At 40.8% G+C, this 15,790-nt stretch overlaps 1 protein-coding gene across 1 annotated transcript in view; it reads left to right on the top strand.

Annotated features, from left to right (window-relative positions):
- Positions 1 to 10,004: 10,004 nt before the first annotated feature.
- galnt18b (UDP-N-acetyl-alpha-D-galactosamine:polypeptide N-acetylgalactosaminyltransferase 18b) overlaps positions 10,005 to 15,790 on the top strand; it is a 122,473-nt gene continuing 116,687 nt past the window's right edge. Inside the window, exon 1 of the mRNA XM_083759937.1 lies at positions 10,005 to 10,506. Coding sequence (XP_083616063.1) covers positions 10,269 to 10,506 — 238 coding nt within the window. The 5' untranslated portion in view covers positions 10,005 to 10,268. The remainder of the gene's footprint in view (positions 10,507 to 15,790) is intronic.

Here is a 15,790-nt window from a genome sequence, read left to right on the forward strand (position 1 = left end):
GTCTATTTCCGTACAGTATGAAAATCAACTTGCAGACAATGCAGAGACTTGAAACTTGAAATGAGTAATGTAATCCATCTCAGTAAAGGCTGGTTGGTCTGCATTTTGGGGGGTTGGAAGGAATCAAACAGAGACAACATGACCATACACTGCATGAGCATATCAGCTATATTGTTCATGAGTCCTGACACATTAGTACAAGAAGAGTGTCAGTGTGTTGTACAGTATACTGGTATAGTATATTGGCAAGTGACCACAAAAGGTTGTGTAGGGCCGATATGCCTTTCTTTCTTATTTCACCAGATATACGGTTTTGATTGATTGAAATATTTATTAACAGTTTGTAGAATTACAGTACATTTCAAGCACAAACTCAATACACTGTGAGAAAATAGAAGCAAGCCATGATGACCCATAGTGACCGTGTGTTCCCTCTATTTTGAACAATCCTCTGAGGTCATTTATATACTTGGCAGTAATCTGATGGCAGGGATTTGAAATTTTATATCTTTGTTCCGCTCTAATATTATCACATCTCATGGCCACCCATCTAATAGGTCAGCAGAATGTGTTATAGACTGCAATACTGTAACCGTGAAAAGATTGATATATTTTCGTCTTCTTCGTCTTCGTCTTCTTTGTAAATGCCACACTTCCAAACAGTTTTCAATAGTCCCATGGCAACATCAGTAACTTCACCCATGAATATATTTATGTCTTCTGATTTCAGAGAGGACGAGATAGCTCTCAACCGCCTGTGATTGGGTACCGTACAAAAACGTAGGATACAATGTACTATACCTGATACCTGATCTCTCTAGGTCGTCCTCAGACGAGTCCTCCATCGTCGCTTCCAGTCATCCCGGTGCTCCATACATCTGGCCAGCTCGTTGTGCTTTGCACAAAAGTTATTATCTCTTCTGGGCAGTGGGGTGCCCAGAAGAGATAAATAACTTTCATAAATTTCATGAAAATCCTCCCATGCATTTCGAAGTAATTGTGTTCACGTTCACACAGACGGAGCTTTAGGCCAATATCTAAATTATTTAGACCATTATCTGTCTTGACTCTTGAGTGAGTGTTCAGCATGATTTCATTGATTTTCGTATTCTTATTTAACCCCTTCCCACAGCACTCAATAACAAGAAGGACTCAGTCATAACTGCTATAGGTGCAGCAAGCTGTCGTTTATGAATAATGAACATCTATAATCAGTTTGTATGTCGCAGCCTTTGCCTCAGCTCACGGCTTCACGTTGTGGCGTTCAGACTTCAGAGTATGGGTTTTTAGTGGTTATGTCTCCCATCCTATTGGATTAGAGGCAGCCTATTCTGTATTTTAGCTGTGATGTAAGCGCCCCCTCCAGAGATACTTAGCTGTGATGTAAGCGCCCCCTCCAGAGATACTTCCGGGTCACACTTTTGTGTCCCCATAGAGTTATACTGTGTCCCTCCGTCGGACTAAATCTGAGACAACCATAAAAGTCTAATTTTACCGCTTTCCTTGCAAAAACAAATCTACTGGTCTCCCAAATCTGGCTGTGACAGGCCGTCTGCCCCACACTGAATACTATCTTCATTTTATTTCATTGTGTCAACTAAATCCTCCATTAGAGATCGTATTAATGCAAATATAGATTCAACATACTCAACCCTGCACACATTCTAAATATGCCCCCGAAATATTGTAGGGGAGAACGGGGTAAGATGAACCACTTTTTGCTAATGACAATGTGAAGCTCTCGACCAAGAAACAGGCGGTAGACGGATGGTTTCAGAGTGACCGAGAAGTAAACTCAGATCTGTGAGGGAAGAGGCCAGACGTCGCACCTGATAATTTGAGGTTTAAGCCTAAGGAGGCGGTTTGGGACATACCTGGGCATACCTGGCCGCGCTACGAGTTTGTAGGTCTGCTATTTTGAAATAATTGTGAAAAAAATCACAAAACATTTAGAAAAATGTTGAAAAAATGTTGAAAATGTTGAAAAATTATGAAATAAATATTTCTTAAATATTTCTTCAAGCAGGCCAGGACCTAAGGAGGCGGTTTGGGACATACCTGGGAAAGCAGTCCTGGAGATAGGTGGGAGCGAGAGACCATTTAAAGCTTTATAAACAAGTAAAATAACTTTAAAAATCTATTCTCAAAACAACAATTAGAGCTTGTAACTAAGAGTCGTATAACTCCATTAGTCCATTGGAACAGATTTTTGTCTTTAATTTCATGGAAAAAAATAGATTTGAGGTTTAAGCCACTGGACAAAGACGGTTGTTTTTTTTGTCTATTTTATCTCATTCAGGGTGGGAACCCCTTTTGCTGTTTCTAGCATAATGTTATTTTTAAGCTGTTGAAAAATAGCAGATCTACAAGTTCATAGTGCGGCATCGAGTGTCGCGCTACGAGCTTGTAGGTCTGCTATTCTTTTTTAAATTGTGAAAAAATAAAATTAACTTTGAGCTTCTTTTACAGAATGAAGTCCTGTTTTTCTTCTGCCTCACGGAAAAGGCTGGTCACTGGCCTTTTCATGTCGCAACTTGATTACGGCGATGTTGTGTACCGATTGGCCTGATCCTCTGCATTGGGCAGACTTGATCCCCTTTTTCATGCTGCTTTGAGATTCATTACCATCTCCACCTACAGGACACACCATTGTACTCTGCTCTGTACTCCTTATAAAATATAAATTAAAGAAGACATTCTACATAGATTTACAATTCCGCCTACTGTAGGTATGTGTTCAAATGACTATATCTCATATTGACATTCAGTCTTTTCTAGAATGTAGAGGTATGTCCTGGCTTAGTATGCCAAGGTTTGAACCTCTCAGAGCTTCCATTGTGAATCTACATGACTTTAAGTGCCTAAACCCCCAGACGGACAGGCTTTATTTTTTGTTTGGGGTGTATAACAATATATATCAATTTCACCACTTTTGCAGCAAAATATTTTTTCACTAGAATCCATTTCATGTGTGGGAGGCCTTAGAGATGAGGAAAAACTATGTTGTGTCTGGTTCTATACCTCCGGTAGGGGTATCTCGAAAACTAAAGCACTTTTTAGCTGTTCGTCACAGGACTATTAGTAGGTGGTCCTCCTTAGCATCTCGCATGCTGCTGCTTCACTGTACACTTTTATATACACAGTCATTCTTGGTAATTCCCCTTCTTACATTAGTTCTAAATTTGAACTAGTCCAAAACTCGCTTAACCTCAGATCAAACGCCTGGATGCGCTATGTCGTACCCAACACCAAATCTGAGGCAGGGGAAAAAAACCCTTGCGTTTTTTGGGCCCTGGGCGTGGAACGATCTACAGACAAGATAAAAATTGGCTTCCTTGATCCCCCTAGTGACTTTTAAGAGGTTTGCCTCTGGCACACTCTCCAGCCATTGATCCTGCTTTGATGAGTAGCAATTGCTGTGATCTTAGTTTTATATTAGCTTAGTAGTTTCATGATGTATTGTTCTTATAGTCTCTTTATTAGTCTGTATTCGGTTAGCTATTTAGACTCTCTCTGAGCCTCCCTGGTAGTAGGTTTTTGGTATTACGGATGTCATAATGTTTGTCTTTGTCATGTCCTGTATTTGTTGTTACTGGCAGAGCTGTGTAACATTTATTTGCCTCTTGTCTTGGTCAGTGCGCACTTGTAAAAGAGACTATGGTCTCACTGTGATTTTACTGGTTAAATAAAAAATATTGTTGAATCAATATTCTAACATCCTACAGTAGGCTACTGCCATTCAACGGAATCCAAGGAATAGCTGACAGCATAATGTTACAGGAGTCATCGAGCATTATTGATTTTCATTGACTAAATGAAATATGCATTTTGTAGACATCCAAGAAACCTTACACTAAAAGCATTCTCTCGCTGTAAATCATAAAGACAACCTGCACACTATGCATGCCTGTTATAGCAAAGAGGAATGAGCAGGACACTCTTTCATTGATCATCTGAGGAACCAACATCACTCGATGTCATCACGAGGACATACTGTATAGGGCAGAGGACTAGAGGTCGTTTGATATTAACTCTAGATTGATTGATTGAAATATTTATTAACAGTTTGCAGAATTACAGTACATTTCAAGCACAAACTCAATACAAAGACTGTTAACTGTGAGTGGACGACCCAATTAAGCATTACACTTGTTTACAAGAGGGTCCACCATGTTCAATTCATCAATTCAGATTTTACAGGGGCCAGTTTCGAATTGCAGCTGGCAGTAGGTGCCCTTTGAGAGCTGTTTTGAAGGAGTCAAGGGATTCACATGTCTTAATGACTGTTGGTAGGGCGTTCCACATTTTGGTGGCATAGGAGCGAAAATAATTTAGTCCCTTGTTTGTGCCGAATCTGGGTTGTACATGGTTTGTTGCACTCCCTCTGGTGTTGTGGGTGTGGACTTTGTTTACATTAAGGAAGTATTTAGACAGGTACACATGGGTATCTTAGTGAAGTATTTAGACAGGTACACGGGTATCTTAGTGAAGTATTTAGACAGTTACATAGGTATCTTAGTGAAGTATTTAGACAGGTACACAGGTATCTTAGCAAAGTATTTAGACAGGTACACGGGTATCTTAGTGAAGTATTTAGACAGGTAGGCCTACATGGGTATCTTAGTGAAGTATTTAGACAGGTACACGGGTATCTTAGTGAAGTATTTAGACAGGTACATGGGTATCTTAGTGAAGTATTTAGACAGGTACATGGGTATCTTAGTGAAGTATTTAGACAGGTACATGGGTATCTTAGTGAAGTATTTAGACAGGTACATGGGTATCTTAGTGAAGTATTTAGACAGGTACACGGGTATCTTAGTGAAGTATTTAGACAGGTACACGGGTATCTTAGTGAAGTATTTAGACAGGTACACGGGTATCTTAGTGAAGTATTTAGACAGGTACACGGGTATCTTAGTGAAGTATTTAGACAGGTACATGGGTATCTTAGTGAAGTATTTAGACAGGTACATGGGTATCTTAGTGAAGTATTTAGACAGGTACATGGGTATCTTAGTGAAGTATTTAGACAGGTACATGGGTATCTTAGTGAAGTATTTAGACAGGTACATGGGTATCTTAGTGAAGTATTTAGACAGGTACATGGGTATCTTAGTGAAGTATTTAGACAGGTACATGGGTATCTTAGTGAAGTATTTAGACAGGTACACGGGTATCTTAGTGAAGTATTTAGACAGGTACATGGGTATCTTAGTGAAGTATTTAGACAGGTACACGGGTATCTTAGTGAAGTATTTAGACAGGTACATGGGTATCTTAGTGAAGTATTTAGACAGGTACATGGGTATCTTGGTGAAGTATTTAGACAGGTACATGGGTATCTTAGTGAAGTATTTAGACAGGTACATGGGTATCTTAGTGAAGTATTTAGACAGGTACACGGGTATCTTAGTGAAGTATTTAGACAGGTACACGGGTATCTTAGTGAAGTATTTAGACAGGTACACGGGTATCTTAGTGAAGTATTTAGACAGGTACACGGGTATCTTAGTGAAGTATTTAGACAGGTACATGGGTATCTTAGTGAAGTATTTAGACAGGTACATGGGTATCTTAGTGAAGTATTTAGACAGGTACATGGGTATCTTAGTGAAGTATTTAGACAGGTACATGGGTATCTTAGTGAAGTATTTAGACAGGTACATGGGTATCTTAGTGAAGTATTTAGACAGGTACATGGGTATCTTAGTGAAGTATTTAGACAGGTACATGGGTATCTTAGTGAAGTATTTAGACAGGTACACGGGTATCTTAGTGAAGTATTTAGACAGGTACATGGGTATCTTAGTGAAGTATTTAGACAGGTACACGGGTATCTTAGTGAAGTATTTAGACAGGTACATGGGTATCTTAGTGAAGTATTTAGACAGGTACATGGGTATCTTGGTGAAGTATTTAGACAGGTACATGGGTATCTTAGTGAAGTATTTAGACAGGTACATGGGTATCTTGGTGAAGTATTTAGACAGGTACATGGGTATCTTTTTTTTTTTAAGATTTTTTTTTGCGGCTTACGCCTTTTATTGATTTTTGAAGGGACAGACAGTAGGCTGACAGGAAACGGGAGAGAGATGGGGGGATGACATGCAGTAAAGGCCGTGTCGGGTCCGGGAGTCGAACCCGCGGCACACTGCGACTGAATTACCAGTCTGGTGCCCAGACCGTTACGCTACGGCCTGGGCGTACATGGGTATCTTAGTGAAGTATTTAGACAGGTACATGGGTATCTTAGTGAAGTATTTAGACAGGTACATGGGTATCTTAGTGAAGTATTTAGACAGGTACATGGGTATCTTAGTGAAGTATTTAGACAGGTACATGGGTATCTTGGTGGTGTATCGAATCTTGTGGACCAGACCCATTGCAAGATGCTGTACTCGATCTGTTGAAATTACCTATAGGTTCCATCATGGAACCTATAGGTAATTTCATCTTTTCGTGTGATACCCACTCTAGTCTCTAACCAAGAAGCCATCTGCCTTGCTGAGATTACTATTTGATCCGAAGAGAATGGATTCAGTTATGGGTAAATAGATTCATTACAAATAAAAGGCCAAACGTCTTTCCTGACAAAGGAAATGTGAAATAATCAATGATGCCATAATAACATTGATTTAATGTAGGTTTGCGTCTATTCATTGCATAATAGATAATATCATGTTGTCAATTCCATTTTCAGATTGTGTCTGTTCTCTCACTAATCAAGCTCACAACAAGTTGGCCGGAAAGAGATTCAGATTGTGTGTGTGTGTGTGTGTGTGTGTGTGTGTGTGTGTGTGTGTGTGTGTGTGTGTGTGTGTGTGCGTATGCGTGTGCGTGCGCGTGCGACGGTGCGAGAGAGAGAGTGACGGCCAAGCTACACCGGGCATGTGTGCGTTTGACGTAAGTGACAAAGTATGCGTGCGAAATGCCCCGGCTACACCAGAAGTGACCAGATCTGTGTCGCGCGGCAGATTTGTGCGGGACCTTACGGGAGGATATATAGATACGCACGCACAAATAAAACCGATCCTATCGATCCAAAATCGCCTAGTGTAGCCCGGCCGTTAGTAGTGTGTGTGTGTGTGTGTGTGTGTGTGTGTGTGTGTGTGTGTGTGTGTGTGTGTGTGTGCGTGCGTGCCTGCATGCATGCATGCTCCAATCAACAGTGGAGGAGATTGGAGGACTGATCACATCATGGTAGCCTTGGTACCAGGCTTTCATTTTTGTTGGTGCAAAAATGTACAGCCTGGAGGAACGCATTGGCCGCTCTGGTCTAAAAGTGGGAGTCAACCAGTCAACCCTTCTGGGTGGGCGTCGCTCCAAATGATGTGACGTAGCGCTGCACTAGGGGGGAGAGGAGGGGCCGGGGGTGCCGGACAGATCGATGAGATCCATTCAGGGCGTGCGCAAATCTCAGCCGCGACCCGCCCCTCTAGACCAGAAACCTAACACGTTAGCTCAGGCTAACATCATGGTGACCTGATGTGAGAGGATCACTCAGAAAGAAGATCCCTCCAGTCTCAGGGCTGAGATGATGCTACAATAAAAAGCTGTAAGCTGTGCGTGCAGCGCTAGGCATGACAGGATTGTTGATCTATTAGGTAAGGACACAAGTTATCTGTCAAAATATATAAGCACTCTCATGTTTTAACTGCCATGTTCAAACTGTGCAATAATGGAAATTATGCCTTTTCAGATGTTACAGCTAATACCCAGATGTTGCTGTTAATTCTTAAATAAACTTTTTTTTTAACCCATTCCTTTTTTTTAACCCATAATAGCATTCCTAACCCTTTTACCATAATCTGATGTTATTATATCCAATGGTACAGGTGAAGAATTAAGGATGCTATATTATCTATTGAACAGCTACCGGTCATCACATTCTTGGCTTAGGATTGGAATGCTACAAAAACTAAAAATGAATTTGTTGTGAGATGCCTGCAGATTTCAGGAATGCCTGAGCCGAAAGCTATAGACCATTGGCCAGATTCTGTTCAGTGTCTGTGATAATTGGCAGACGCCACATACAGTATGGAGGAGACGATGCTTCCTGCATCCGTTATCTGTATCCTCCCAAGTCTGAGCATCTTTATTGTTTGTGTCCAATAATTTGATGTTAAATGTGTGGGTGGGTGGGTGAGTGCGTGCGTGCGTGCGTGCGTGCGTGCGTGCGTGCGTGCGTGCGTGCGTGCATGTGTGCGTGCATGATAATAGACTTGCTGTATTTAATAGAAAAGTTCTGTCATACTCCCATTGATTAATGTTTTTCTTTGTCATTGGGTGTAATAGCATAGTACCTCCATCATGCTTTCATCTCACGCATGCAGGGAAATATAATGAGCAAGACTATTAGAGCAATCACCTAACGCAGATGACATTGAAAAATGACCATACATTGAAAATTGGTTACATTACCTTTTTGTTGTTTCAGAATTAGATGAAACAGATTAAACCATTACCACATAATGAACTAATGTAACAAATGACAAACACATTATCAAATGACTTCTATGGAGATATTAACACGGAATACTGCACCATTCCCATAAAAAGCTGATCAGATGCAACTTAAGATATTGAGAACACGTCATGCTCAATCAGCTACAAATAGAAAATCAAGTACTGTGAGAACAGATACATACACAGACAACATTCAGAGAATTTTCAACATCAAGACATTATTTTCAGCAGAAAGGAGAATTAGCTTCTATGTCATAAATTGAGTCTTCGCATTCGAACGCTATAAGAATAACAATAATTGGGACCAAAGACATTCATAAAAGGCCTTTGCTCTGTTGATGCAGATATTATTTCCAAATTAAAATCACATAATTATACAACTTGAAACTCAATAACCATCTAATAAAAGCAATGGGGAACTATAAGGGCCATGAAAGAGCATTCTGAGCAGTACAAATTGGATTGAATTAACATCTGGTCTCCAATGGTATGATAAAGCTGAAAAGTCCACTATTCCAAAAGAAAGAAAGAAAGAAAGAAAGAAAGGCAGATCCAGAGCATTGCAATTATTGGATTTAGATTATTATTTAAGGGCAGAAAGGCTCTCAAATAAGATAAACATTGAAAGAATGAATTGAATTCAAGGGTTTTAAGGGTGCAGTAGGCTATTTACAATGTTGATCCACACTCAGCCCTGCACCATTCAAAGTCACTGGATTGGTTTAAAGATATGGGGACTAATAAGGGGAATTCAGAATCTCAACATAAGACACCGTGGGGGCTGTATTTTGCGTGTCTTAAGTACCAGGTCTTATTACCTAACTTGAGTAAACTAAAGACCTGGAGGTGTGATCAATGCCATTTGGCTATTCTGAGTGGCCATAATGTCTCTATCTTGTGGCTTATTTAGCCTAACTATTATTACATCATCTGGTAGCATACTGGTAGTCCCCTAGTCTTATACGGTTCCCATTAGTTCAACGTTATAAAAAATAAAAAAATGCAATTAGCCTATTTTTGTTGAAAACAAACAAACAAAACTAGAAAAAGTGCCCTTCTGGGCACAGGTCTCCACCAGGAGGATTGGCCTGGTGGAGACAACAATAAAAGCAATTAGATACTGTTGAAAGAAGTGTATAATTATTAATTGTATAAGGTATACTGTGTAACATTATTATTATCATCATCATCATTATTATTATTATTATTATTATTATTATTATTTATTACCATTATTATTATTATTATTTATTACCATTTATTATTACCATTATTATTATTATTATTATTATTATTATTATTATTATTATTATTATTATTATTATTATTATTATTATTAGTAGTAGTAGTAGTAGTAGTAGTTGTAGTAGGCCTAGTAGTAGTAGCAGCTATTTTAATCACCTCAGGAATTACGCACTCTTTCAGTAGAACCAGCCACCCTCCCACCTTGTCAGGGAATCAATGCGCAAGTGAATGCACACAGTACAGTCTCTGGCTCCAGCAGAGCACAATGTTTCCTTCAGCCTCGCATCCAGCCGGAGCGGACAGCGGCTCATTGCAATGGAGCGAAACAGGCAGCGCGACTTACCTGTAGATATTTGACACATTCGCAAATAGTCAATCCGACACCATTTGACACAAATCGAAGGCTGGGACTGCAGAGCTGCACAACAGCGGGAATTATCGACTTTCAGCGGCGTTTCTACAGAACTACATTCCAGGGTTTTTTTGTGGGTGATTGTCGCCGTGTCCTCTCTGGTTAAACGGAATATTGCTGGCTGTATGGAGGGGATGTCGGCATGGCTTGCACAAGAAGAACTAAAACTTTGGTGTCTACATGCGTGATCTTGAGTGGCATGACTAATATTGTTTGTCTGCTGTATGTAGGATGGGTTACTAATTACATCGCAAATGTTTACATCAAAGTCCCGTTGCCTATGCCTGAGAAAAAGTTAGAAAGTGACAAGAAGGGCGACACTCTCCGGATCATTGAGAGGCTAGACCGACTGGAGAATGTGGTCAACCAGCACATACAAGGTAAGGTCATCATTTTAACACTGATTAGCTGCCATACCTATAGGCCTACTAGTCACAGTTGATCCTTTGCATGCACCTGCACTTTTAGGCTGTTATTGTCTCCACCAGGCCGAAGGCATGTGGGGAGAGTATGTTTTGCACTCCGTCCGTCCGTGTGTCCGTCCGTCCGTTAGCAGCTAATCTCGGCCACCGTTAACCCGGTCGATGCCAAATTTTGCACACACACTCCCTGGATGCCAACGATGAACCTCTGCAACCTTCCAGAACGGCCTGTTATAGCGCCACCAGGAGGCCGCTTTGTGCAAAACAAGTTTTTGCACAGTACACCTACAGATTTTGTCCAAACATCACGCAAATTGGTACACAGTCTCTCTAGAGCCATTCAACGAAACGGGTCTTTCAGATTTCTCAGACTCCATCCTGATTGGTTAAGATTGGCTTCCAAAGTTCACAGGAGTGCTCAGTTTCAAACAAAATGCTGCAAATCATGAACACATCGCATGATTTCCTTTAAATTGTGCACCCACATTCCCACTAGGCCGAGGACGAAATGCCACATGAACAATTTCAACTCAGCCTCAAGGTGGCGCTATAACTGGCCGAAAAGTGTTTTTACCTCTAACTGCACGAATCTGTGGATCACTTTGTATGCCAACTCCCTAGAGACCAAGGAAAAACCTTTGTCTGGAATTTTTCACATCTGCTCTTTATAGCGCCACCAGGAGGCCCACATATGTAAAACACATTTTCTATTATTACTCCTTCAGATTTTCTCCAAATTTCACGCAAATCGGTACACATGATCTCCATAGTCATGTGATCAACACAGGTTTGTTTGATTTCTCATATTCCATCCTGATTGGCCACGATTGGCTCCTACAGTTTTCAGGAGTAGCAAATGGCCACAACTCCTCACGAGTCAACGCAGCGTCCGATTGCGATGAAACTGTGCACGCATATTCCCACTAGGCTGAGGAAGAATCCTGGTGGAGACCTGTGCCGATTGGCACTTTATCTAGTTCAGTATGGATCGATCGCTGCTGTGTGTTTTCCATTGCAAGAAATGGCACTGTACTACTGTACTGTAGTCTACTGTAGTTACTGTACTGTAGGCTACTGTAAGGTGCGTTGAGTGGCTCGATTTAGAAAGTCGTCGAACTGCCTTGACTCTTTTGGGGGGCGGTGGTGTTAGTGTGAAAACAGAACATATCCATGATCTCTAGCTTGCATCCTGGCACAATGTTCCACTAATCCGTTTTTTGCCTTTTGGAATTTGCTCTCTTTCTAGCCTTGTTTTAGTGGTTATTCAGAATAAATCGGTTTTCCCAATTCTGAAGTATGCGCTGCAAAGCTTTGTGGTTTCGGGGTTGTCTCTCTATTGCACTCTTGACTATAATAATAAATCTGCATATTTATTTAGGCTACCATGTACAAACATTCGTAGTACTGACAGTAAAGTTCTTAAGGTTATAGAACATCTGTCATCATTGCATTACTTTTCTTTCTATTTAGAAACTTTCAACACCAGAACAGCTCCCCTCATATATTCCCTTTGTTCTTTTGCTCTTCTGGCAAATAGTCTTTCACTTTGATTGGGACCTTTCTCTGGAGTATGTCTGGAATTCTCTTCCCTCGGGCCTTTTCCATCACTCACAGTTTATGATCACATATTTTTGCTCCCGATCGGATTTTGTTCATTTGATTTTGAGTATCTGCCGATAGCCGATAGATCATTGTATATATCGAGTACCAAGTAGTACCAAGTACTTTATTGCTTTTAATACTTTTGGCCTGACCCCGTCTTATCACTGCTTGCAGCTATATTTATAGTTATTGTTATTGTTATTGTTATTGCCATTATCGGAGCTGTTCTTGTCATCACCAGGGGTCTCATTTTGTGAGTGTTCCAAGCTGAAATGGCACTGGGCACCTACAGAAGTTACATGCAGACAGAAACATACTCATGCTGTTTTGAGCAACAAGGCTGTGTGCTAAGCCTGAGTAAACATTCCACCCGGAGCCAGCTCTGCATTTCACTGTTTGGCATCAAGAGGCTAATAGTATGGACGGAACTCTGTCAAGGTGCCATTTGCTGCTTCACCTTCAAAAAGACATGTTTGAACTGTTTCTGTTGGAGAATGTGGCATCAGATCTCTTTTAACCCATTCTGACCTGAGATCAGATTCTAAAAAATGTCTTCTACATCCTGACAAGCCGCTATGAGCTTGTAGATCTGATATTTTTCAATAGCTAAAGCATGACATGATGCTAACACCAAAACGGGTTAAAGCTTTATGAAAAGTATACAATAGTAATATACTGTATGTAACTGGAACAGATAAAGTAGTATTTCACACATGAATTCATCTTAAAAGAACACATTCTTCTGACTTGGCAGATTCTATTATTGGGGCGAGGTTCTCTTTATTTTGATAGGATAGCTTGAAAAAGGAAAGGACACACGTAGGTGTCCTGCCAGGATTGAACCAAGGAACCTTAATCCATTTTGGGCAGGAACCCTTTTTGGTGTTTTAAGCATTATGTTATAATTTAGCTATTGAAAATAGCAGATCTGTGGCGCGCTACGAGCTTGTAGGTCTGCTATTCTTGAAAAATCATGAAAATGTGGCGCAAATCCTGACAGAAAACTGTCAAATCCTGACAGAAAACTGTATAGCCAACAACACGTTTTTGGCTATAATGAGTCTTGTGGTTAGAGGTTGGGGTTCGATCCCTAGACTGTAAAAATGGGACCCAATGCCTCCATGCTTGGCACTCATCAATGGGTTGGATTAGGGGGTCAAATCAACTCATCAATGGGTTGGATTAGGGGGTCAAATCCACTCATCAATGGGTTGGATTAGGGGGTCAAATCCACTCATCAATGGGTTGGATTAGGGGGTCAAATCCACTCATCAATGGGTTGGAAGGGGTCAAATCAACTAATCAAATGATTCCCGAGAGCGGCACGGCTGCAGAGATTAAAATGGGGTGCATTTTGCATCCCAAAACGCAGTTTATAGTTAAGGGACGCAATAAAACAACGACCTCTGCATCCACAGGATGCACTACTGTACTATTTTTTTTATTCTAGTTTATTTAGCTAGCTTTAGTTATAATAATAATTTCTTCTGTTTTCTACATGAATATAACCACATTATAAATAACCATATAAAATGAAATGGGAGTTTAAATGCTGCAATTTGTAAAAATGGCAAAATATGACTCCTAACGTCGTCGAAGTGGGACTCATAAAATGTCCCTGGGACTCATCTAAAAGACCGTCCCTGCATCCCGGGACTCATTACATTGAAAAGCTATTTACATCACTGCGGCTGTGGCTCACCGCTCCAAGAGATGGGTCAAAGATGAACATATGGAATGAATTCTGTACTTTATATGGAACGTGTCTTGAGTGTACAGGGTTTGATGAGGTCAGATCAACATATGGAATGTCAGAACAGGTCAGCTCCATATATGGAGATCTAAGGGTGGCAGCAGGGGCAGTGTCTTGAGTGTACAGGGTTTGATGAGGTCTGGCCATATATGGAGCGTGTCTTCAGTGTACAGGGTTTGATGAGGTCAGATCAACATATGGAATGTCAGAACAGGTCAGCTCCATATATGGAGATCTAAGGGTGGCAGTGGGGGCAGTGTCTTGAGTGTACAGGGTTTGATGTGGGCCCAGGTAGGGCCACACCTTAATGTTCGGCCCTGTTGAATGGACAGGAAAGGCAGACATCGAAGAGGAAGGACAGGTGGGGAGGGATCAACATATGGAATGTCAGAACAGGTCAGCTCCATATATGGAGAACTAAGGGTTTGAGGTTTGAGGTCAGAATCAGATGTAGAGTTGCTGGCCGGCTCCATACAGTAATATGCAGATCTAGGTGTTCTCCAGGTATGGCTATCCAGGGTTTGATGAGGTCAGTGTCCTGATCTTCATACATGTATATGGAGAAGGCCATATATGGAGACGTCTCAGACGTGATGTCACAAGGCGTGATGGACTGATAACGATATATGGAGACGTGACACGACTGACGGACGGGTTCTGCAGGTTTTCATAGTAATCTGCGACCTACAGTCGCAATAAGTGCAGAAGGATGACATTGAGAATTGGTGTCGACAGCTGACTTAGAAAATAACATCCCGTCCTTTTTCATCTTGTTGCTACAGTAGCATTACAAGAGAGTCTTGTTGTCAAGAGGAAATATGATTTTGTCCGTGAGAAAACAATGCAGGAAAAGGAAAATATCTTGCTTGCTGCTCTTCTGCTCTTCAGTAGTGGTGCAACAAATCGACCATATCCATTTATTTATTAAAAGATTTTGGGTTTGGGCATTGAACATGTTACATCATGACATGTAAAATAGGGCTTAATAGGGCTAATCAGACTAATACATTTAGTCGATTATAAAAAACAATTCGATTTTTTCTTTCAATCCGCTAATATATTAAAAAGGTTTTAAAGAAAAACGCTTAAAGATTATTCAATTAATCAAAATAATAATAATTGCTGAGAAAATAACTGATTGTTGTTGAAGCCCTTCTCTTCACTATGCTGTATTCTGGCTGCCAGGTTTGCCATAGACAGCGCCATAATGCATGTACAGTAGCCACATACTGTCCTGTACTGTACATGCACGGCAAACAGAGTAATTGGACTTGACGCCTCATGTACGTACATGCATTACCAGTGGGCATTGCTGTACAGTGTGGAATGAAACATTTACTGCAGCCATGGCCGCAGTCAGAGAAATGTCTCTTGTGTCAACTAGGTACTTAAGGGAGAAGACCAAAAATATTCTCTCTTTTAACTATTTCATGATGCTCTGGCTTATGCTTAACTTATACTCCCTTGTACGGCGGGTCGCAATGCATGGTGAGCTTGTAGATTTGCTATTTTCCTGCGAGCGACACCATCATGACACAAGTACAAATCAGGCTTTACAGATTTCTCTCTTTCAGAGTGGAAAGCTGATCTAGGAGCAGCTCAAACAACACCTGATGAACAGTTTCTTGTATCAGGTGTTTGGCCTCGTCAATGAAAGTCTGTTGGATACCAGACGAGTTCACACACGCCCACCATGAGGGCTGTCGCTGCACTCTTTGGTTTGCCAAAGACTGTGAGCTGAAAACAACTAGCTCAAAGTATTTTAGAAAAGAGATGCATAATTACACTACAGTACAGTACACCAATCATACATCACTCCAACAGTAGAACGTGGCTGCAGGACTAGATTAGATTTACAACAGCCTGAAATTGGCTGGACTTTAATAA

The sequence above is a fragment of the Protomyctophum parallelum genome (assembly GCF_964188405.1).
Source record: "Protomyctophum parallelum genome assembly, chromosome: 2".
Taxonomy (NCBI): domain Eukaryota; kingdom Metazoa; phylum Chordata; class Actinopteri; order Myctophiformes; family Myctophidae; genus Protomyctophum; species Protomyctophum parallelum.